Source organism: Erythrolamprus reginae, chromosome 1 (assembly GCF_031021105.1).
Source record: "Erythrolamprus reginae isolate rEryReg1 chromosome 1, rEryReg1.hap1, whole genome shotgun sequence".
Classification (NCBI taxonomy): Eukaryota; Metazoa; Chordata; class Lepidosauria; order Squamata; family Dipsadidae; genus Erythrolamprus; species Erythrolamprus reginae.
Genome location: NC_091950.1, coordinates 310,105,264 through 310,130,819, shown reverse-complemented (window position 1 = coordinate 310,130,819; position 25,556 = coordinate 310,105,264). Strand labels below are relative to the sequence as shown.

The following is a 25,556-nucleotide window of genomic DNA, read 5'->3' as shown; positions in this document are numbered from 1 at the left end:
GTGGCAGCAACAATGGTCCAGGAATTGCTACTTTGGGTCCTCCCAGTCCAGAAAATACTGTGAGAAAATCTACCAAGAGCACAGATGGGCTTCCTCATCTATGTGAACCCAGAGAGTGGAAGCAAGGAAGTGCTGGAAACTCAGCTTCTGAGCATGTACAGAAAAAGCCTGGGAAAAAAATATCCCATTTAAAAACAACAACAACAAATAAAAGATGGCGGTGCCCATGGACCAGCACCAAAGAACTAGTGCCATGATGTCACTGTGATGTCACCAGCAGGTTGCTACCGATTTGGGCAAACCGGTCCCACCTCTGCTAGCATGTCAGTGTTAATATTTGCACCTCTGCTGATTCTAGAAGTGGCCTCTTGCAAAATAATTTCATTTTGATTATTTTAAATACCTCACCTTACCTTTCACAGTACTGTCCTTCATATCCAGGTGGGCAAGCTGTACATCGGTAATCGTTAACTCCTTCAACAATACACGAGGGACTGAAACTTGTATAAAAAAAATAACACAGTTATTACTATTACTATCAGACTTTGGGAAAAAATTAATCAATTAGATTCTGTTATTAAATTGAGGACAGATGTTGCAATATTATTGCTAACTAGCTTCTTATGGCTGTCACCTCTTCTTTTTTTCAGACTTAATTTTGGCTCGAAAAAAGAATACACAGTATATACATTTTGCCACATAGCAAGTAAATACATGAGTTGTAAGCATAAACATGTTATTTCAATAGAGATTACAAGAAAACATGGTTTTCAGGATACCATTTTCTTTTGGAATTCAGTTTATTGTTTGGTAAGACAAGAGATTGTGAGAAGTTAGTAAAAAAGAAAAAGAAAGAAAGAAAAGGGAAAAAAAGCCATCCAGTATTCTAGCACAACTTGGTCCCTACTTAACTTTTTGACAGTGGAATCAAGTATTACAAATAGTTCATGTCAGAGGATTGTAAGTTAGTTTCCTCTCTTCCTAGTTTACTTTATCATCTAGATGGAAAGTGAATCCGAGGTAGGATCCTTTGGGCAAAAAATACAGCAGCCAGTTCATTTCTGTCTCCATTGGAATCATATTTTCAGTATCCAATATTATACGATTGAGGATAAAACACGTGCATTTATATCTCACATTCAGTAGATGTCATGCACAACTATTGCTCACAGCAGCAGTAGTAACAGCTGCTTTGAAAGCAAAGCAAACAAGTTTGTTCTTCTCCCTTTTGTCTATCTATTTCAACCCTTCTATTCCGCTATATATTTCAGGACATGCAAATATTAATGTGAGTACTTAAGGCAAGTCCTACATTTAATTCCCAGGACATTTAAATATTACATTATACAAAATTAAGCCAGTTTTGCATTAATTTCTTTGGGGGGTGGGGGATAATTACCAATCTGCTCTAAAAAGTGGAATTGCTGGACTGATTAATTTGGCTAGAGTATGAGGATGATATTGTATGTTCAGTCCTGGAGCAAAGATTTTGCTGCAATCTTCAGGGTTATTTTCTTTTCACTGGTAATACTGTACTTATTTATTATACAGTGATGACATGTAGATATTGCCCTTTAAATTTTATTGTGTAAAACTAGTGAACCTGAGACAGAATAGAACCAGATGTATTGAGATTAGAATTATCAGCATTTCTTATACAGCAGAGGCAAATTTGAAATAAATAGCTTCATTGAAAAACAAAGCTGATAAATTTAATTTTTCCCTATCCCAAACTTTCCCCATCTAAAGTTCATATAAAAATGTAAAAATGCATCAGAGTATTTTGAAATGTGAGCTTTGAGAAGGCAGAATTCTTTCTACTTGCAAAACTACTTTTCTGAACATTAATGTATAAATATAATAGAATTCTTATGCAGTTTGTTAGAAGGGGTCAAACAATAATGGGGGCTATGATACTGATAAAATGATAATTGTATGGCAGTATGATAATGGGTTAGAGGATATGTGGTTAGTAGAATTTGATACCAAAGTACAAAGAATAAATTAAAATTAATTTATAATACGTAAATAGATATACTGCTCTTAAGTTAAAAGGGTATATAGAAAATATGTCCCCATCTTGGTGGAGGGGTATGAATTATGTTTGGTGGTGGGAACTTTGAGCATTAAGCACATTGTTATGTGTTTTGTGAATGTTTTATTATTACTATAAAAACCAATAGGAAAAATAGGGCAGTATGATAATGGGAGAAGGCTCAATCATTAATAGTGGTGATCTGATATGTGAGTCAAAAGAAACAGGAAGAATTCAACTAATGGATGTATGTGGTATTATATTTGTAATGATTTGTACATAAAATGTTGACCCAGATTAAAACAAAAGAAACACTATGGCGTTCGAACCCCACAGAAAAGCATTCCTTTTCTTATTGTAAGAACCAGCATCCTCCTCTACCTTGCTTATAATGCATTAAATCAATAGTGCTTGAATGAATAATATTATGCTGTTGCAAAAAATGTAAAGAGATTGATCACTCACAAACTCATTATCATCCCATTGTCAAATCATTAAAAATAGACCCACAAACTAAATCACATTCTCCAGATGAGAATTGTTTTTATCTTATGTTACACAATGAAAACTGAATGCCAGATAAAGAAATAAGAAAGCAATTAAAAATTTTAAAGATGTAAACTGTCACTATTTTTTAGGACCCTGGCGCTTTTTTTGGGGGTGGGTGGGTAGTTAAAGCAGACAAGCAGGCTATACTGGACCCAACAATATACAACAAATCTGAATATAAGACATATAAGAGCCACCTTGCTAGATCGGAGCAATCACTTGTATCTTTTAATCCTCAGTTTTTATTACTGGTCACCTCAGATACTATGCTATGTTCATAATCAAAGTATGAGTAGTATTGGGTTCCTACCAGTATGGGTGAGGACCTCGCACCAGTAGTAAAACTAGAGCTGCATGTGCAGCTTTGGGTTTCTGGCGTGTGCATGCACATCTTGGTGAGATTTTGCTTCTGTGCATGCACAGAAAGAAAAATCTTTTGTGGGGAGTGTTCTGGTTTCTGGTAGAAATTTAGTAATTACTAATAACTCTCATTAAATGCATCATTTCATGAATAAAGCAACTCCTTTTATTTCTCTGCTCTTCTGTACTTCAACACATTCCATACATCACTCGGTCTGTTATCTCTCTCTTAGCCGCATTTCTCACATTCCTTTTCCTGCTTCACTTAGACAAGATTTATTTTCCTAACTACATAACTTTGAAAAAACAGCAGCACTGACTAAATACAATACAAAATACTTTGGCTTACTTTAGCGTGCCGAAAACACATCCATATTTCTTTTCGGCAACGTTGAAACTCCACCCTTTTTCTCCACCAGCCCCCTGACATGACAAATACATCACTGCAATATTTAACCCATTCCTCTCCTTAATATCTTCTTTTAGACCTTTGCTCTCTATGTTTCTGAATCGTTCTGAAATTAGGGTTAACCCAGCAAGCGTCTGATTCTCCCTCACTAGATCCTGAACTCATAGCCCCATCCTGTGGCTGGCCTCCCACCTGTTCTACTACCTGTAACCCAGGGCCCCCCACTACTTCATAAACACTATCTGAATCCGAGTCCTCAATATCTTCATCATCCTGCAACTGATCAGGAGTATGTACAACAGGGAGGAGCACACAAAATTTCGGTAATTTTTTTGCTTCAGTGCAGAAGCAAAAAATTGTTGAAATACTGTATCTCTCACGCACACCTTTTCTTGCAAGATTTTGTTTCCTGTGCATGTACAGAAGCAAAATCTTGCCGGGATGTATATACGCACACTAGAGACCTGAAGCTGCGCATGCAGCACACCGGTAGCAGCAACCCCCTTCTGAGTATGAGCACAGCAGAACCCTTCCAGTTATATTCCCTGTATGTTTCAGGGGCTTACTGCCCCTCCAGGAGAGGTGCCAAGCGTTAAACATAAATAATCGAAGATGCAAAGGAACAAGGAGGATTGAGATTATCTGATTTGAAATCAGGTTTGGAATATAGAACATATAAATATAGGGTAGAAAGGCACCTTGGAGGTCTTCTAGTCCAAACCCCTGCTTGAGCACAAGACTGTACACCGTTCTAGATAAATGGCTGTCAGTCTCTTCTTGAAAACCTCCAGTAATGGAGCATCCACAAGTTCTGGAAGTAAACTGTTCCATTGATTAATTGTTCTCATTATGAAAAAAAATATCCTTACTTCTAGATTGGATCTCTCTTTAACAATTTTTAAAATGATTTTACAGCATGATATTTGGCTTGGATCAGTGGTAGGTTTTTACCGGTGCTGTCTGGAGTTCTGCACTGGTAGAAGCCCGGTGATGATGTATTTTTAAGCATTTTTTTCCGGGTTTAGATGGCTTATCCACATTGAAAAAAGCTCCCCCTCCCGCTTGCCCTCGCTTTAATGCCCACCTTTATTTTTTGTCCAAAGCACAGCTGAAAAGCTGCTCAGCTGTTTTTCTTTTTTGGTTTGTAATGTCATTCTGAGCATGTGCAGAAGTGAAATTGCATAGTGGGATGCATGCACATGCACAGGGGTAGCAAAATTTAACTGGAACCTGCTCCTAATTTGGATGATAGAGTGCTTGTTGCTGAGAAGTAAGAATTTTGAAAGGACATGACCTCAGAATTGGATGGCAGGGTTTTCCATGTTACGAGAAAGTTAAGTTTAATAAAGGTTGGAAAAAAAATTTATACAAGAAGTGAAAAATAGAAATAAACTCAGATTTGTGCCTGAAAACATCATTATGGATCTCAACACAAAAATAATTTTATAGAAAAGAAACAGCAAGCAAAAAATGATGGTTAGCTGTTAGAAGAAAGTTGTTAGAAGAGCATAGATTATATAAGATGAAATCAGGAGAGCAATTAACTGAGAGGGATTTAGTTTTCATCGGTTTTTAATGCACAATTAAGAGAATATTTGTAGTTTAGTTTGGGATACTTGGTACTCTCTAAACTCTATGGTTTTCTTGCAGAAATTTCATTATCAAACTAGATAACATCAGCAATGCAGGATGATGTTACTTACTTTGGTAATGAAATATTTGCAAGAAAACCAAGTTCAGAGAGTATCAAGGATCCCACAGAAAAAATTAAGGTAGATAACAAGACATCTGGAATTGAACAGCATAAGACAAAACTGAACTATCTACAAAAATGAACATGAAAGTGCCAAAGTTGTTAAAATTTGAAACTGAATAAAAACATGTCAAAATGTACGATGAAATAGGTTAAGAATTCTGGACATACTGTAGTGATGAAACAATGGAAAAATATGTGGCTGAAAGGACTGAAATGCACAGTGTGATATACTTTAAAACGTTTTTAAAATAAAATACTATGTTATTAGTACCGTGTTTCCCCGATAGTAAGACCCCCCCGATTGTAAGACATATGGGGGGTTTCAGGGGGGTTGGCTAATATAAGCCATACCCCGAAAGTAAGACATATGTCTTACTTTCGGGGAAACACGGTACTAAAAGCGAGGGAGGCATCGGAGCAGTTCGTGGCGCTGGCGAGGGAGCTTCGCGCCCAGGAGAGTCTCCCAAACCCGGCGCGGATAAGGACTCCTCGGCCGGCGGAGGAAGCACGGCGGCAGGCTCCGGAGAAGAAAGAAGCAGCGGATAGCTGGCGAGGCGCCGGCTAGAGGGCTGGACCCCGCTGCTTTGCTCTGCTCTCGCCGCCGGCTTTGCTCTCCCCGCCGCACCTGGGGCTGCCTGCCTGCCTGCTGCCGTAGCCGGGCTGGGTGCGGGGCATCCTCGGTGTTGGGCAGCAGCGGGAGGAGCCGGAGCCGGCCAGCCGGGCGCCCCCAGGACGCGCATCGCGGACTGGCCCCGCCGCGGCGCAGGAGGGATGGAGGCCGGGCCCAACGGGCAGCCGCGCCTGCCGCGCAACGCCGCCTAACGCCGCCCACCCGGAGGAGAAGAGGCCTCGCCCGGGCCGAAGCCCGAAGACGAGCCGCAGCCTCCGGAGCTGGCCAGCCGGGCGCCCCCAGGATGCCGCGGCGCAGGAGGGATGGAGGCCGGGCCTGACGGGCAGCCGCGCCTGCCACGCAACGCCGCCTAACGCCGCCCGCCCGGAGGAGAAGAGGCCTCGCCCGGGCCGAAGCCCGAAGACGAGCCGCAGCCTCCGGAGCCGGCCAGCCGGGCACCCCCAGGACGCGCATCGTGGACCGGCCCCGCCACGGTGCAGGAGGGATGGAGGCCGGGCCCAACGGGCAGGCCCCGCCCCGCCCGCCCGGAGGAGAAGAGGCCTCGCCCGGGCCGAAGCCTGAAGACGAGCCAGCCCCGGTGCCCGGGACAATATAAGACATACCCCCAAAGTAAGACACAGTGGGGCTTTTGGGGGTAAAAAGATAGTAAGACACTGCCTTACTATCGGGGAAACACGGTATATAACTCTTTAAAAAGTATCCTGAATATATAAAGATACTTCCTATCTATGCTATAAATGTAGACAAGGGGAGGGGTCATTTTATCAAGCCTAGTGGATTTGAAAAAGAACCAGAAAAATTTGGGTTGAAATATACAAAGTGATACAATTTTTTTTTCAAGATCAGCATTCAAATGACTGAGGCAAGAACTTTTCTTGCTGAGAATAATGGATAAACAATTAGATAAAAGCCGTAGAATTTGTACATATGGTTTCTACTATGAGACTATTATATGCACAAATGTGGAAAGATTGTGAAACAATTATAATGGAGGAAGGATTGGTGAAGAAGATAAAATTAGTAGAGATGGCAAAATTGAATTGCCTAATTATGGAAAGGAAAATATCTTCATTTATTACTTATTGGAAACACCTTATAGATTTTTTTAAGAAAAAAAAAGTGAAGAGTAAAATATGGACAGAAGGAAATTATTATGTAATCTAGAGGCAGAGAGTAAAATGTATTTATTACTGCTTAAGAAGGTTCTAAACTTCTTTACATTTTTTTCTTTCTATTTTCTTTTTCTTCTTTCTTATCTGTCATTATTTTTCTTTATTTTCTCTATTTCTCCTCTAAAATTTGTATTGTTTTTCTCATTAAAACTTCTACATATATTCCAATAATATATACAAAATAAAGCATTGAGAGCTTTATTCTTTTTAACTTTATCTAATCTGTATAATAAAAATAATTGCACAATTACAGGAACTGCTACAATATATATTTGTGAAGTCCGTGCATGAAGTATTTCCTTTTATCTGTTTTAAATATGCTATAACTCAGCTTCATTGTACATTCCTAGGATCTGGAATTAACTTTCACTATACTATGCATAATTTGATAACTTTGATCCTATTCTTTTTACTTACATTTGTCATAACAAGAAAAGGCCAAATATATCTTTTCTACTGCCTTGAATTATTTTAGTTTTCTATTTTTTGCCTATGTTCCATTTCTACAAAATCTTCCTAATGGTTTGATGAACCAGAAACATAGTTATACTTTCATTTAAATTTGCTATAGATTCTCCAATAATTAGAAAATTTAAAAAAATTCTATGGCACTTTAGTGCTTAAATTGTATGTGCCTCATCTAAATATAATGCTTATAATACAGTACAGGGGTTTCAAACTCAAGGCCTGTGAGCATGATCTGGCTCTGGGGTGCTTGGATCTGGCTTGTGGGGCCACTCTGGAAACAGAGAAGGACTAAATCACAGTGCCTCTGCCAGTGAAAACGCAGCAGGGAAGGGCTGTGTATGACCTCCCAAGCTCCATTTCGGCTGCAATGGCCTCCTGCAACTCTCTGCCATCAAAAATGAAGCTCAAGAGGGCTGCGCATGGCCCTTCTTTGCTCCATTTGTGGCTGTGATGGCCTCTTGCAATTCTCTGCTAGCAAAAACAAAGCTTGGAAGGCCTTCCTCTATTTTAGCTGGCACAGTGCTCAGTCTGCCACAGACGCCCCTGACATGAATGACGTCAAGCTGGCCATGCCCACCCTGACCACACTCATTTGGCCCCCTCCCCCTAAAGTGAAACACAACCCTGGTGTGGCCCTCAATGAAATTAAGTTTGACACTACTGCTATTATTATTATTATTATTATTATTATTATTTATTAGATTTGTATGCCGCCCCTCTCCGTAGACTCGGGGCGGCTCACAACAGTGATAAAAACAACACATGGTAACAAATCTAATAATTAAAATCTAAAATAACAGTTTTACATTGCAAAGTCTAAAAAAAACCCCCAGTAGATAAAATACATACACACAGTCATATCATGCACAAAGTTACATAGGCAAGGGGGGATGTCTCAGTTCCCCCAAGCCTGACGACAGAGGTGGGTTTTAAGGAGTTTACGAAAGGCAAGGAGGGTGGGGGGAGTCCTAATCTCTGGAGGGAGTTGGGGGGGGATATAATACAATTTAAAGCAGGTCAGCACTTTTTCCTATACTTCGATTGGACTGAGGTTGAAAAAATACACTGCTTAGAGTCACCCAGTGAGGATCTGCTAGAGGAAAATTCAAACCAAGAACCTTTTTCATTAATAGCAAAATTTATCCACTAATATCAGTTCTTGCAATCAGCATTATCCAATGAAAAACTATTGTGTGGAATTGAAGCTTTGTCAGCCATATTTATGGTATAAAAACATAGGGTAAACAAACAGAGTTATGGAGCAGGACAATAGTGATGCTTGTCTTCTTTTTGTCTAGATAAATCTATTAAAAGAACTGAAAAGGAGGTCCTTATAGAGTATTGCAAGCTTGAGACTGATATGCATGTAGAGTTTTATTAGGTGTCTTTCAATTGAAGAAACATACGAGCTAATATGTCAACGGATAATTAAACCTATGTGTGAGATGTGCATGAAGTATCAATATTATCTGCACAAATGTACAGACAGCATTAACAATAGATAGTGAGATATTCAGCACTGAAAAAGATGGAAATCAACATTGTTTATATTTTATATAAATAAACTGATACAAGATGAGAAAAAAAATTGACTTCTTAGCATGAAATTAATATTATTTTAAGCCACATTTGCAAAAGAATAATGTGAGGAGAGAATCATTAGCATGACATACTTAGATAAATTGATTCAGCATGATAATATTGGCTTTAAATTATGTGATCATTCACAAGTCGTCCCAGACCAACATAACATTAAAGAAGGACTCAATACATTGCCACTGCATGGCACTGTAATGCTTTTATCGCAGCACAAAATATGAGCAGAAGCTTTCCTACAGCTCCCTTGTGACTGCGTTGAACTTGAGAGCTGTATTGTAGCTTCACTTGTGAGTATAATTTTTATAATGTTCATTCATTATCCACTGACTATCACATTGTCAACTCTTTATGGATTCCTAAATAGCTAACTAGCTTAGAAGCCATTTCTTAGTGAGACAATTTAACAGAAGTGGTGCAGTCACTACTCAGCGTGATACGAAAGGCAGGATTTCACTGAGGAACCCATGGGAAAGTTAGACTAAAGACAAAAAGAACCAATGTAGTATGCTTATGGTGATGCATTCAGACAAAGTCCATTTTCAAGCACTGAATAACTTGGATAACCTTGGAGTACTAGTCTAATTTACCTCACAGATTGTTTACCTCACAATCTCAGTCCAATTTACCTCACAGATTGTTGGGGTAAAATAAGAGATGTTAATATATAAACCCCTTGAACTCCCATGGAAAGGTAGAACTCATTGCCGGACTCAATTGTGTCAACCCCTAACCCCCAACATTTCTCCCTTAGACTCTCAGCGATTGACCTCTCCAGGTTCCTAAGAGGCCAGTAAGGGGCGTACATAAGTGCACTGGTGTGCCTTTCGTCCCCTGTCCAATTGTCTTTCCTTTCTCTCACTTATCATATATATTTTCTTTCTTTCATATATCCTCTCCTCTAAGTTCACTTTACCTTTATATATATTACTACATGTCTATTTTTCTTCCTGTGTATTTGTGTATTGGACAAATGAATGAATAAATAAATAAATAAACAAACAAAAGAGCATAAGTAATCCCTACTTACTTGTTGCTTGATATAGTCAAAGGGCAGGCACAAGGCTGACAATCATTGGGATTTCCTCTAACGATCCCATAGAATCCAAGGGCACATCTTTCACAGTGGTCACCATACGTGTTGTGTCGACAGTTCTGTGGAGTGAAACAGAGAAGAGATCCTTCTAGTTCTTCTTCAAAATCACAGCTATTGTTGATAATGCAGGGATACTTTCCATTCTCAAAAAGGCATCTCAAGTTCAAAGCTCCTAACATCTTTTTTAAAAAAGTGCACAGGATCAGGTTTTCCCAAAGCACATAAGCTTAGAAATTGATAATCTTATCCAAGTGTGGTGTACCATATCTAAGAGAAGTCGCAATGCATTTATATTCTGATTTGTCTCTGAAAATGTTAAAGTACTATAAAGTTATATTAGAAAGTATTTAGGTGATCTCTACCCATATTATTTTGGTCTGGTTAAACCGTCTTTAACCGAGTGGGGATTATCTGTGATAATTTGATTATTCAGTTCGTATTTGGAGTTCAGATTCTTCTTCCCAATGTGTAGGACAGAGCATTTGCTAGTTGAGATTTGGAGTTGCTATGTGTTAGACCACTCAGATACAGCGTCAAGGTCTTTTTGGAGAGTAGTTGTGTTATCGGTGGTGTTGAATAGTTTTACATCGTCGGCGAAGAGGACACAGTTGCTTGTGATGTAACCGCAAAGGTCATTGATGTAGAGAATAACTTTTTAAAAAATGTAATGGGGATTCATGATCTGACTTTATGAAGTAGAAGTGCAACTTCTGTACTAGAAATATTGGGAAAAAAAATTGGGATAAGTGACCCTCCTTTTTTTTCAGTGGCATATAATATTTTCATTCCTCTTAGCTTTTGCCCAGTTCCACAGTTGTATTAAATTAAGATAATATTAAGAATCTTAAAGCAGATTTCTTTCAGAAATAATCTGAAAGATTATTTTCTGGACCTGCTTTAAGTTCAGAAAATTTTTTCTCCAAGATTTGTATTCCTCCAAAAAATCCATATAACTTAAAAAATCTAACCTATCTCCCATTTACAATACTGTACTATAAATTTAAAAAGGTGCACTAGTGATTAGTCAAGCTGCTTTGATAAAAATATTTAAGTTCCCCATCTACTTAATATTTTTCTATTTTCCCAAAATTATCAATTTTATTATCTGTTTTCTTGCCTTCTGCATCATATCCTTTTGCTTGGGCAAGTATTGCAGAAAAAAGGTAGTTCTAGTAGTATTATAAATCACTCCCCAGAAATTATCTATTATCCATATTCTGACTGGCGTTAGTCAGACTGTATCACTAAATTCAGATGGAAGAGTCTCATGTTCTTCCATTAAAAAATAAAACTGAAACAAAATCAAGTAAGATCTTTTTCTACTCTGGCTCAGCTGGCTGGTTCTCTGTTGCTTGGACCTTGCTCAGGAAGTTGAATGGGAGGATGTAAAAGAAGAGAAGTGTGGAAGTGGAGGAGGAATAAATACAATAAAATCACAAAAGAATACAATAATCAAATGAAATTAGAAAATAAAATAAATTACCTTATGAAACCATTTGGCAGAGGAACCCCTTAGCCCTAGCAGGATCACTAATTATGATTTATGGTAACCTCATGTGGACATCCATGCTCGACAGCGGATATTAAACTCTGCCATCAGTCAATCAAGTTGGGGATTAAATACATTTTTTTTTCACAACAGAGATGCTATTGCTGATGCTATGGTTAGGTCGGTATTTATTTTCTAAGCATAATGTGAATGACTTCAAAGAAACTAGTTGCTATTTGAGTAAATCTTACAATTAAAATGATAAAATCAATAGTAAAACTGTCATTAAAAATCGTATTGTCCAATAATTCTTATTGAGTTTCAGCTGCAAAGATGTCTTCAGAATGTGGAAAGTAGGAATAGACTACATCATCTAGAAACAGCATATATTTTATACCTGACAAATTGAGGTTTCGGGGTCACATAAATCACTATGCCTGTTGCATGAACAAGGGACACAGGCTCCTAGGGCTGGACCTGGCCTTCTGCCAGTATATGGAGAAGTAAGTCTATAAAAACCTGGGGAACAGGCCTGCAAGAAATAAAAACAATCACAGTCTTTAATATGCTTCATATGCATTCCTTTTGTCAGACAACTTCTTCCTCCCTTCCACCCAATATCTCAAAGTACAGTACATCTTACGTCTATCAGATTATATAATTTTTCAGAATTTTCCAATCCTTCTCAAACAATTTTTCTCTTTCAGGATTTCCCTTCACTGCAATTTTTCACTGATATGGAATAAAATGGAAGGTAGAAAGCCACTCAGACTCAGAGCAATCAAACAGAAAGTAACCTGGCATACATATCAGAATTCTGATAGCTAAATCAGAATTCAGAACAGAAATAACAATAAAACATGGAAGGATGGATAACTATATATTAAAGGTGATATAGATTTTATATACATATTCTTACAGTATACACTATTTATTATTTTATTTTATTTATTTATTCATTTGTCCAATACACAAATACATAGGAAGAAAATAGACATGTGGTAATATATATAAGGGTAAAAGTGAACTTAGAGGAGAGGATATGTGAAAGGAAGTGAATATATATGATAGGTTAAAGAGAGGAAAGACAATTGGACAGGGGACGAAAGGCACACCTGTGCACTTATGTACACTTACAATATCATTTACAATATCCCAGACTATAAATAATAATGTTGTATAAACAATATACTGTACTTACATGGAATTTAAACATTATATGGTATCCTATCCATTCAAATATATAAATATATTTAAATATAAAGAGCCGGGTGGCACAGTGGTTTGAGTGCAGCACTGCAGGCTACTCCAGCTAACTGCTAGCTGTAGTTCAGGAGTTCAAATCTCACCACCAGCTCAAGGTTGACTCAGCCTTCCATCTTTCCGAGGTGGGTAAAATGACGACCCAGATTGTTGGGGCCAATATGCTGATTGTGTAAACCGCTTAGAGAGGGCTGTAAAAGCACTATGAAGTGGTATATAAGTCTAAATGCTATTGCTATATGTAATTCATAAGTACTTTGAGATAAACCTTAGAGGTACGAGATATATTACCTCACATGACAAACCAAAATGCCCCACAGGACAGTTGCATTGCTCAATCAGTTGGGCACTTGGAGTTCTTCTTGATACATTTCCTGCGTCTGCAACTTCTAGGCTAATCTCAGAAATTCTGGCAGAAGGAAAGAGAAAGGTAAAAAACCCAAATTAAACTTTTCATATTAAATTTTACTTTATTTGATAGACAAGAACACTTACATTCAACTTTTGGGTGTTATTTAGAAAAGAAAAGAAATGTTAGTCTACCTCTTTAAATTATCTTGAAATGTAAAATATACTTTATCAGTTTAACTTTTATTTAATTTAGAACCCAAATACCAGCATTCTAAAGGCAGAAAAAAAAGAAACAAGAAGTTCTACACACTTCAGTGTTACTTGTTTGTTTGTTTGTTTACTTATTTACTTATTTATTTATTTGATTTATATGCTGCCCCTCTCCGTATACTTGCAGATCTTATAAAAGATGTCAGCTAGCATCTGTATGTTGTCTATTCATTGTGACTACACTGAAGCAAATGTAGATATAAAGTTATCATGCCAGATATAAATGAGTGGTGGTGGACGAAGGCAGAGTGAATTTTCTTTACCTTAGGTGGTTACTTCATTGGAGGTCTGCCAATGATTTATCTTTTATTTTGTAAAAAAGAGAATGTGTGATTTTTGCCTAGATAAACATCTGTTAAACTTTGCACTAATCTGTTCTTCCAATTTTGGAAGGATGAGAAAAATGGAAATATTGGGTCAGAAGAGACAAAATGAATGTGTATATTAAAAAGCAGCTTTGGCAGGAACAATTCACAAGCATATACAAACATTTAAAACCAATGGAGGAAAGAGATATCTCAATATCTCTTCATTGATCTTTACCAGAAGTTCTAGTAATTTTGTTACAAAATACTTGGAAATAAGAGAAACAATCCAGTAGCAATACTTGGAAAGGAGAGAAATAGTCCATTGGACTCTGAGACCCAATCAATATCAGGGATCTGGAATTAATTAATAGTAAAACAGAACCCATAGTTCCAGTTCAGCTAGATTAATTGTATTAGTCTGCTCTCTTGGAAAAAGAAAAAAAAAACCTTCCATCCATTTAATGCAAGAAATGTTTCAATGTTCAATCCTAAAATGTAAAAAGGGAAACAACAAAATTAACACAGCAGGAGAAAAATGTTTGGCTTTGGCTTTTTAATGGCAGCTTCTGAATCACTCACTGTAATACTGTTGCTTTCATGCAGAAACATGATTAGTGCTGCTGCTAAATTACATAGCTAATATGGTGCACTGCTGGAATTAAGCTATTTTTACACTTGAAGCTACTGTCAGCATGATGTTTTCTTATAATGTTTTGCTGCAATATATCAATGATCTGCAAGGCTACATTTACAAACATTTCAGAAATCCCACTTTTATATCTCCTAGGATTAATTTGTGAATAGTCAGTTTCATCAAAATTATTATCAGCCCATGTACTGTTTCTTTCTTCTTTCAATCCCTGGTCTTGACCATCAGTGTGGATGTCGCACAGTATACTTAAAATGCTCTGTGACAGGGATAAGCTATTTTGTAAAGCATTAAATGCTTTGGTCTCTAGATCCCATAAACCCTAGCAGCTTCAATTGATGAAACTGGAATCAGAATTTTTGATTATTAGAATATCAGATTGCCTATTTAGCCACAGAGAAGCACATACATTAAGTAATTGTGAGCTTAGTTTTAAACTATTCAGTCTCTATACAATGTATTGGAAATCAGGCTGTAAAGAATCAATGACAATAATGTTGATGAAACAGTTAGATATTTGATCCATTAATATATTTCCTATTTATATAATTAATAGAAGCTTTTTAGATCTTTATCCATGTCAACAGGAAACATTAAACACCAAGCTTTTCATCTTTTCAAAGAAAAGAACGGTGTATCAATGAACCATACTTTTAAAACATTGAATTACATTCAAAGGATAAAATTTTAGAACATGGGATGATCTGGAATCGCCTCAAGGAGAAAGGGCAATAGAAAGCTGTGAATAAATGTGCCCTAATTACTGATTTAAAATACTCTTATTTTACAGCAGTATGTCTTTTCTCGTATTCTTCTGGATAGCTGTTACAAAGGCCATACTTTAGAAAATATAAATACAAATCCATGAAGAAAAATGATTAATATATCTCAGATTGTGTGAATTGCAGTGCTCCACTATTTACTTTTAAAATAATAACTATTCAATTATATTGTCTTTAAAAGAAGTACTCAATCTCCCACAGTACAAAACTGATCTATGCAAAATGTTTATTTATTTTATTTATTTATTTATTAGATTTGTATGCTGCCCCTCTCCGTAGACTTACTATTACTGTTACTATTATTTATTTATTTATTTATTTATTTATGTTTGTTTGTTTGTTTATTTATTTATTTATTTATTTATTGGATTTGTATGCCGCCTCTCTCCGCAGACCCTGATGGCTATTGATTTAGACACTTTAATAAGAATTACTCAAATTTGTAGAAGACAGAACTACTGAGATTATCAGTTACAATGGTTCAGTGTTACAGAAAATTTCAGTTCCTGGGAGATAATAGCAGAAGAATGCTGTTATACTCATGAGATACCATTTGGCTTCTCATTGACATTTAGTAGGTTCATATAAAAATGCGATAAGAATGCTACAGTAGATTAGATGAGTTTTCCATCACACTAGAAAATGGCTCTTCTTAAATCAGCCCAGAAAGTGTAGATGAAAGAAGATACTGTCTACATCAGTGTTTCCCAACCTTTTTTGAGCCGCGGCACATTATTCATATTTTCAAAATCCTGGGGAACATTGAAAGGGGGGGGGGGGGCTAAAGAAAAGTTTGGACAAAAAAACCCTCTCTCTTCCTCCCTTTCGCTCTATTTCTCCCTCTTTCTCTCTTTTCCTTCCTTCCCTTCTTTCTCTCTCTCCATCCGTCTTTCTTTCTTCCTCTCTTTTTTGCTCTCTTTCTCTCTCTCTCCCTCCTTCCCTTCCTCTGTCTTTCTCTCTCCCTTGCTCTCTCTCTCTGTCTCTCTTGCTATCTCTTTCTTGCTTTTTTCTCTCTCTCTTTCACTGTCTTGCTATATGTCTCTTTCTTTCTCTTTGCCTCTCTTGCTATCTCTCTTTCCTTCTCTTTCTCTCTCTCTCTGCCTCTCTTGCTAAGTCTCTCTTTTTCTCTTGTTATGTCTCTTTCTTTTTCTCTCTCTCTGCCTCTCTTGCTATGTCTCTCTTTCTCTCTTTCTCTGCCTCTCTTGCTGTCTCTCTTTCTTGCTCTGTCTCTCTGCCTCTCCTGCTATGTCTCTCTTTCTCTCTCTCTCTGCCTCTCTTATATGTCTCTCTTTCTTTCTCTTTCTCTCTCTCTCTGCCTCTCTTGCTAAGTCTCTCTTTTTCTCTTGCTATGTCTCTCTTTCTTTTTCTCTCTCTCTGCCTCTCTTGCTATGTCTCTTTCTCTCTCTTTCTCTGCCTCTCTTGCTGTCTCTCTTGCTCTGTCTCTCTTTCTCTGCCTCTCTTGCTATGTCTCTCTTTCTCTCTCTCTCTGCCTCTCTTATATGTCTCTCTTTCTTTCTCTTTCTCTCTCTCTCTGCCTCTCTTGCTAAGTCTCTCTTTTTCTCTTGCTATGTCTCTTTCTTTTTCTCTCTCTCTGCCTCTCTTGCTATGTCTCTCTTTCTCTGCCTCTCTTGCTGTCTCTCTTTCTCTGCCTCTCTTGCTATGTCCCTCTTTCTCTCTCTCTCTTACTATGTCTCTCTTTCTCTCTCTCTCTGTCTCTCTTGCTATGTCTCTCTTTCTTTCTCTTTCTCTCTCTCTCTGCCTCTCTTGCTAAGTCTCTCTTTTTCTCTTGCTATGTCTCTCTTTCTTTTTCTCTCTCTCTGCCTCTCTTGCTATGTCTCTCTTTCTCTCTCTGTCTCTCTTTCTCTGCCTCTCTTGCTATGTCTCTCTTTCTCTCTCTCTCTGCCTCTCTTGCTCTGTCTCTCTTTCTCTGCCTCTCTTGCTGTCTCTCTTTCTCTGCCTCTCTTGCTATGTCCCTCTTTCTCTCTCTCTCTGTCTCTCTTGCTATGTCTCTCTTTCTTTCTCTTTCTCTCTCTGCCTCTCTTGCTAAGTCTCTCTTTTTCTCTTGCTATGTCTCTCTTTCTTTTTCTCTCTCTCTGCCTCTCTTGCTATGTCTCTCTTTTTCTCTCTCTCTGCCTCTCTTGCTATGTCTCTCTTTCTCTCTCTCTTTCTCTGCCTCTCTTGCTGTCTCTCTTTCTTGCTATGTCTCTCTTTCTCTCTCTCTCTGCCTCTCTTATATGTCTCTCTTTCTTTCTTTCTTTCTTTCTTTCTTTCTTTCTCTCTCTCTCTCAATTGACCGCCACATCAGGGCTCCCGCTTGCAGTCAGCTGAGAGAGAGAGAGAGCGCTCCCTCTCGCCGCCGCCTGGAGCTCCCTCTCGCCGCAGCCATCTCCCTGCGACTGCCTGCGGCCGCTGCAGCCCCCCCTCCCACCGGGCCACAAAGGACATTTGCCGCCGACGCCAGTGAAGCTTCAGCTGGGCGGGGCGCTGCCGGTACTTCCCTCCTGGGGCTCCCGCTCGCAGCTGTCCCCCGACTTCTGCTCGATGCCGCGGTTTTCGGCGCTGTCCTGCTGTGCCCCAAAGAAGGAAGGCGGGAAAAAGGCGAGTAGAATGGAGCTCTCCTCCTTCCTGCCTTCCGTCTTTGGGGCCCAGCAGGACAGCGCCGAAAACCGTGGCATCGAGCAGGAGCCAGGGGACAGCTGCGAGCGGGAGCTCAGTGCAAGGAGCCGCTGACTGCGGGCCCCAATTTGCCCAGGGCCCGGTAGCGCGCTCCCTGTAGTACCCGTCTATCGGCGGCCCTGGCTTTGCGCCATGAAGAGAAAACGGCAGCAGGGAAAAGTCGGCCGTTTTCTCTTCATGGCGCAAAGCCACACAGTCCTGGACTCTCGGATTCCTCGCCCCAAGGCAGGAGGCGGTGGCGGAGAAGAGTGGGCGGATCGGGCAGGCAATGGGGCAGGACGGAGAAGCCAGGGGCGCGTTTGGCCGGAGGCACCGTGGGGAGCAGGGGCAGGGTGGTGCGGCAGTAGGAGTAAAGGGAGCCGCGGCTGCCCCTGCCTCCCCACGGTGCCTCCGGCCAAACGCGCCCCTGGCTTCTCCGCCCTGCCCCATTGCCCGCCCGATCCGCCCACTCTCCTCCGCCACCTCTCGCCGCGGCACACCTGACAGTGTCTCGCGGCACACCACTGTGCCGCGGCACACCGGTTGGGAAACGCTGGTCTACATAATGCCAATATGGTACATAGGCTACCTATACTAGGCTTTGCCAGCAGAAAATTTGAATGACTCAAGAAGATTTATTTTTAAAAAATAGAAAATGAGTTCATAATTACACATGAGTATAAATCATCTACAAATATAGGAAATTCAAATAATCCTAGAAAATCTTTCACTGCTATTGTTCATAGCACTTGGGTCCTTGATCAATGATTGGAAAATAACTAACATTAATTCCAGCAAGCAATCTATCCATCTATCAACAGAGCCATGTAACATATAGATCATCATGCCTGCTAAAATTGTGTGACTGGTCATCTATAAATATGAATGGGACAATCAGTGACTGATTGAAAGAACTCGGTCATTACTAACAATGGAATTAGCAAGTGTTCTGATTTCAGGATGATTCGTAGAATACTTGGAATAAAGGAATTCTCAATGCATCTCAATGTAAAACATATCCTCTTTATTTTCCCCTCTACATTTCAACTCTGCACGTAGTTTTCTTTCCTCATCATTTTTATCTCAGCAATTAAGTAGATAAGCTTGGAAGTAACATGAAAGGCATTCCACAAGTCATTCTAAAATTTATGGCTAATTAGGGCTAGCCAGGCGTCATAAAGAAACAAATAATAAATCACACATCATGCTTATGCTTCGGAGTAACTTCGGAGCGCAGCCATTCTTTTTTGCAAGATTGAACAAATTTAGTGTTTCTTCTGTTTCACAACTGGATGTGACATTATTCATTAATTTATTACTCTCTAATATGTCCACCTCCTGTCTTCCCGGCGTTTCTGCTACCTTCAAAAACGAGCATCCCTCCATCTGTGGTCTCCCCCATTTGAGTCACTCGAACTCATCTCTATGTCATTAGCTCCGTGGTCTACACTAACATTGCTAACTGTCGACAGAGCAGGGAGATTTATGATCTCTAAATCCCAGTCATCCTCCAAATCTGAAAACTCCTCACGCCGCAAGGGAGTACACACAACATCAAGAATAAAAACTTTTTTCAATAAGGGATAATATTTGTAGTTCAGGGTTGAAGGGAATGGTCCTTGGTGCTCTCTGAGCTTGCTTGATTTTTTTTTTTTTGAACATGTTTCATTCCTCACACTAGGAAACATAATCAATGTTAGCCAGGAGTGTGGTTTGTGTCAGTTTATATTTTAGTGGCTTGCTCTTACAGTGTTGGTGGGAGTGATTTTAAGTATTTATATTGGTCTAGTGCAGTGATGGCGAACCTTTTTTGGCTCAGGTGCCAAAAGAGTACGCGCATGTGCAATAGTATGAGTACAGATGCCCCCACTGATAATGCAATGCTCTCTCTCCCCATATATGCACACAACCCACACGCTGCCTCCTCCCACCTGCACACAATTCCCTCCCTGTGCTGCCCCCCTGCGCATGCACACCGGCCTTTACTGAAGCCTGCAGATTTCTGCCAGGCCCATCTCTTCCCAGGGTGGAGAAAAAAACCCCTGAACCCTCAGGATGGTGAAAAACGGGCCAATGGGCCAACTGGAAGTTTGTTTCCGAACCTCTGATTGGCCTGTTGGGCTATTTTTCGCTGTCCCCAGCAATGTTTCCTCTAATTTTTTTTCGGTGTGGGTGGAAAAGTATAGTGTCTGAGCGGCAGTCCCTTTGGGACTGGGCGGCATAGGAGTATAAATAAATAAACAAACAAACAAACAAATAAATAAATAAGATAAAAATTCCCTTTTTAAAATTAAAAGTAATTAATAATAAAACAAAACCAAAATCTATTATTATTACTATCTTCTCCTCTTTTTCCATCCCTGTCTCCTCCCCCCTTTTCTCTGTGTGTGTCTCTGTGTGTGTGTGTCTCTCTCTGTGTGTGAACTCTTGAACCATTTCCAATAACAGGTGAGCTATTGGAAATGGTTCAAGAGTTTACACACACACACAAGGCTGGGTTTTTTTTTCTCTGTTATTATTTGGCTGCTTTTTACCATATGCTTTAAATCAAGAGTCATTTCTCTCTCTTTCTCTCTCCCCCTCTTGCTCTCTCTCTCTTTTTCTCACTTTCTCTTTCTCTCTTGTTTTTTCTCTCTCTCTCTATTGCTTTCTTTCTCTCTCACTCTTTCTATTTCTCTTGCTTTCTTTCTCTTCTCTCTCTTGCTAACTCTCTCTCCCCCCTTTCTCCTTCTCTCTTTCTCACTTACTTTCTCTCCCCCCCCTCTCTCTGTCTGCGAGGGGGCTGCGAGAGTGCTTTCTACGAGCGCTTCGGGAATGCCTGCCCTGCCTCTACTGCAGCCCCCTTGCTGAAAGTCCGGGACGAAAGTGCTACCAGTGAGGGGGCTGCGAGAGGGGTGGGGCGGGCATTCCTGAAGCGCGTGGAGAAAACCCTCTCACAGCCCCTTCGTTGGGAGCACTTTTACCGAGCCAGCCCCATCGCAGCTGCCCCTCTGTTCCAGCCCTGCCCTCCCAAAGAGTGGGGCTACCACGTCCTGGCCAATTGCATCCCTCTTGCCAGGAGCGCGGATGAGGACAAGGAGAAGAAGCTTCAGCGACCTCCGAGGGAGAAGCCTCACCCAAGGCAGGAGGTGGCTGAGGAGGAGAGGGGGCGGATCGGGCGGGCGGGGGGCAGGGCCGAGAGGCCAGGAGCGTGAGGGGGCCAGAGGCACCATGGAGAGGCAGGGGCGGCTGAGGCTCCCTTCTACTGCCCGCGCCTCCCCGCCCCCCCTCGCGGGCTGGCAAGGGGATGGGGAGCGCGCGCCCGAGGAAAAGGGTGCACAGGGGGTATTTTGTAGTGCTGGTCCCCAGGCTTTAGGAGGCTTTCCTGAAGACTGGGGAGATCAAAAATGGCCGGAAAAAAGGCTGAAAATCAGCTGGCCAGCACGTGCATGCACACTGGAACTTGCCCTCAGATATGGCTCTGGGTGCTGCCTGTGGCACGCATGCCATAGGTTCGCCATCGCTGATCTAGTGTTTAGTATTGGACTAGTGGTGGTCTAGTGCAGTGTTTCCCAACCTTGGCAAATTGGAGATATTTGGACTTCAACTCCCAGAATCCCACAGCCAGCGAATGCTGGCTGGGGAAGTCTGGGAGTTGAAGTCCAAATATCTTCAAGTTACCAAGGTTGGGAAACACTGGTCTAGTGTTGGCTTCTTTGCCAGTTTCTTGATTGAGGTATTGTTGACTTGCTGTTAATCCTGGAGCTAATCTGTGCTGATCAGGATGATGATTGATAGTGGAGAGATGCTTGGGTCTTTTTTCATTCTAAAACATGTAAATAAACTTAAGTATCTTCACTTAGAAATAAATATGATGCTGTTCAGAGATTTTACTCAAAGGTATACATCAGACTTTGGTCAGGCAATAATATGAGAGAAGTGAGTACTGAATCAAACCAATTAGGTTTTGGATAGCTGGACACTACCAGAATTAAAACAGAACAGAATAGAATTCTTTATTGGCCAAGTGTGATTGGATACACAAGGAATTTTTCTTGGGTGCATACCAGAAAAGATTAAAAGGAAGAGAAACAAGTGCAGGCTAACCTCCGAGGCAAATAAAACAAGAAGGAGATGCAAAATCCATGGCAATTTACATGGCCCACAATTTAAGACAGTAGAAGACAGAATCTTCAAAGTTAGGACAAGGTGCTCTGACATAATAAGCTGGTTTGGATGTTTTGACTTTGCTGGTGTGATTTGATCATCATTAATCAAAGCTCAATTTTTAGAATAAAAATTGATAAGATTATTATTTTCCTTTTACTATGGCTAAAGAAATCTGGACTCTTATATAGATTGGCAAGTTTAAGCCCATAGATCTCCATGTAAATAACAGTGTGGAAAAGTACCTTATGATTTTCCTGTGAAAATGAATCAATCTCTGATGATTGATAGTAGTGTTTAGTATTACTGGTTGCATCATATAAAAGGCTTACCTGCTTTGTCTCATGAATCTGCCATGAGTTGCTTTGATAAGTATGTAATGAATGTTGTACAGGACATCCATGAAATCCTCGCGGGTCACAGTCTGCGTGATCCTTGGATCATCACCATGGTATTTCCACTCATGCTGAAAAGGAAGTCATGACAGGAATGCTAATGATTTAACTGTTTCCAAAGTGCCAATGACAAAACAGATTGGGATGAAAAATTACCTCTGTCATTTCTATCTCATGCCTTGTCAACTGGCCATTCAGAGGAGCGACCACATGCTTAACAATAATTCGTGTATGTGTGGGAAGCCCACCTCTGATGATGACCTGGGGATTGTAAGTTGCAAAACCTGTGTCTTCTCTTGCTTCAAAAAAGATAGCATATTTCAGCTTTCCTCCATAAGCCATCAGCTAACAAAGAAGAAGAAACCATATAAATAATAATATAGACAAGCCATCAAAATGAAATTCAAAGAAATAAGAAATATGGTGAGTATCTGAAGATGCCCTGAAGAATCCCAGTTAGCATGAAATGAATGATTAAAGTTGTGATTTTCATTGTATCAGATACAAATTACAAGAACTACAGTATAAAATGAAATAAAATGAGGCTGTGGAATTTATTTCCTATGTCTATTTAAAAAAACAAACCATGCTGGGTTTTTTTCTGTGCATACTTAAAATACTGGATATATTTTTAATTTGAAATATTTCCTGAAATTAGGATACGATAGAGCAGAGAATGGATAACATGGGACCTTTTATGCTATATATTTTAAATTTATATAATTATTTTATTTTTATTGGTTTTTATTTAATTAGATTTCTATGCTGCCCTTCTCGGGGTGACTCAGGACAGCATACAAAATTATAAATGCAACAGTATATAAAGAAATCTAAATTACTTTAAAATAATTACATAAATTACTAAAAAGTGTTATGAATTTTATGTACAGTGAGTGTCAAATGTAAAGGAAAAGAAAAAAGAAAAAAAATTGGGGGGGGGAAGCAAAATATAAACCAAAGTTATGAAATATATTTCCTACTTTCCAACTTTCATATTTTCAATCATTAAATTCATAAATTATATTTTCACTTTTTTATTCTTTTAGCAAAAAATCCACAAGTTTTCTATTCTTTTAAGTGTTTGTTTTCTCCTCGACCAAATAAGTCAGTTTTACTGTTTCTACCAGTTCCTACATTTTTATAATCCATTCACCCATTATAGGAATCTCAGTGCAACTTTTATGCTTCCTAAAGGCATTATTTCATATCTCTGTATAACTGATAAGGCTAGATCAACTAATTGACTTTGGGACTGAACAATCGCAACACAAATAAGGTCAAGTGACACAAGCACTTGGATTGTCATACTATTGTACCTCTTTTCCCAATATTAAAATACTACTTCCTTCAGGGGGATTCTATTCATCATCATAATTAAAGGGAATTATTCAAGTACTAAACTAAGCTTTGAAACAAATACAGTTCCCCTCATGATTTTAACTTTTTGAGTATATTATACATTTATATTCTAAAATTTTAAAGAAACATTCCATGTAAGATTCTTTTAGCTATCAGGTATCTTAGCTATAGCTTTGACATTATTCTAAACAGAATAATATTGCAGAGCCATGAGCTAAAAAATTTGGACCTGCCTAAAAGTCATACTTTCCAAAGAAGATCTCTAACAGAATTCATTGTTTAGTTTTGTTTTCAAATTGGGGTCTGCCTGAAGAATTATTATAAAATATTAGAAAAAACAGAGAAACCTGGCTTTAAGGAGTGGATTGTAGGCATGTCAATTTTTGAATTAAGTTTTAGCCGGGTTTCTTCCTGACAAAGAGGCAAGGAAAAGCTTTTTAAGCAATAGAATTATTTTGTGGGGAGATAATCTATTTTTAATATGATACTCCAAAACTCCTTTTCATTTCCTTTTTTTCTCTTTTTCCTTATTAACATAATTATTAATTATGAGGCTACACTGTATTTTTAATTCTTTTAATTTGTTAATTAGCTTGATAATAATGAAATGAATAATATTTCATTATGTCGCTTCTCTTTTAATGGAAAATAATAAGAGAGAATTAATAGTTATGATTGTGACAATAAAATGGTAACTTTTCATTAGTACTTTCAAGTTCTTTCTAATCTTTGTTAGGGGGAAAGAAAAGGAATGACAAAATATAAACTGTAACGAGAATTCTCATCCTTTACCTTCTTTCCTTCAAATTGTTCCGGAAGTCTCCAATAAAATGGTTCTGAATGTAAATCTTGCATTACCAATTCAATATTTGCAATTGTCTCTGGATATTGGTATATAATCCCTTTGGTAGTTTGGTGCTGGACATTTTCATCAACCAAAGGAAGGACAACCTGATCTGGTTTCAGAGTCAACTGAATGAGAATAAAGTGTTGGATTAATGTCTATTTCTATCTTTATCTTACATTCTGTTCTGTAGAAAATTATTGTTAAAATATTTATCAAACAACGACATCTACATAAAATATATACTGTAATGACTAACATATACTGGAATAGATATAACAATTAAACACATGAAAGATTGAACGTTGAATCCAGCACCTTGAATTAGACTCCGAAGCACGTTGGCAGCCAAAGTGGATCACAGAGCAGAAGTTTAAGATATGCTGGCCTAGGAGTAACCACACAACCTACCCTATGGCATTCTGCATTAGCTCAAGCTTTTGAACACTCTTCAAGGGCCACCCTATGTAGAGTCCAATCTGGAGGAGTCTAGGGCATGGGAACAGAGCCTCCAGGTTTCAGGATTGGGTGCAACTGGAACATAGCACAAAGCTATGAAAAGGCCTTCCTAGCCATGACTGCCACTGGCTTCTTGAGCATGTGTTGTGAGTTTAGAGTATGTATGTATGTATGTATGTATGTATGTATGTATGTATGTATGTATGCATGCATGCATGCATGCATTTATTTATTTATTTATTTATGTATTTATTAAAATGTATAGGATAGTAGTGGTTTGTATAAACATAAGTAAAAAGTAACAATAAAAGAGGGCAATAGGACAGTAGGACAGTGATGGTAGGCACAATGGTGCATTTATGGATGCCCCTTACAGACCTCTTAGAAACGGGGAGAGATCAACTGTAGACAATCTAAGGTTACATTTTTTGGAGTTTGGGCAAGAAACCAGAGTCAGGTAGTGCATTCCAGGCATTGATCACTCTATTGCTGAAGTCATATCTTCTGCAGTTGA

The 25,556-nt window shown here is 39.1% G+C and overlaps 1 protein-coding gene across 1 annotated transcript in view; it reads right to left on the bottom strand.

Annotated features, from left to right (window-relative positions):
* LAMA2 (laminin subunit alpha 2) overlaps nucleotides 1-25,556 on the bottom strand; it is a 528,196-nt gene that overhangs the window by 129,169 nt on the left and 373,471 nt on the right. Inside the window, exons 25-31 of the mRNA XM_070733489.1 lie at nucleotides 24,532-24,711; nucleotides 22,537-22,725; nucleotides 22,318-22,451; nucleotides 13,116-13,233; nucleotides 11,959-12,093; nucleotides 10,007-10,131; nucleotides 414-500 (exon numbers count right to left, since the gene is read on the bottom strand). Of these exons, the coding sequence (XP_070589590.1) occupies nucleotides 414-500; nucleotides 10,007-10,131; nucleotides 11,959-12,093; nucleotides 13,116-13,233; nucleotides 22,318-22,451; nucleotides 22,537-22,725; nucleotides 24,532-24,711 (968 nt within the window). The remainder of the gene's footprint in view (nucleotides 1-413; nucleotides 501-10,006; nucleotides 10,132-11,958; nucleotides 12,094-13,115; nucleotides 13,234-22,317; nucleotides 22,452-22,536; nucleotides 22,726-24,531; nucleotides 24,712-25,556) is intronic.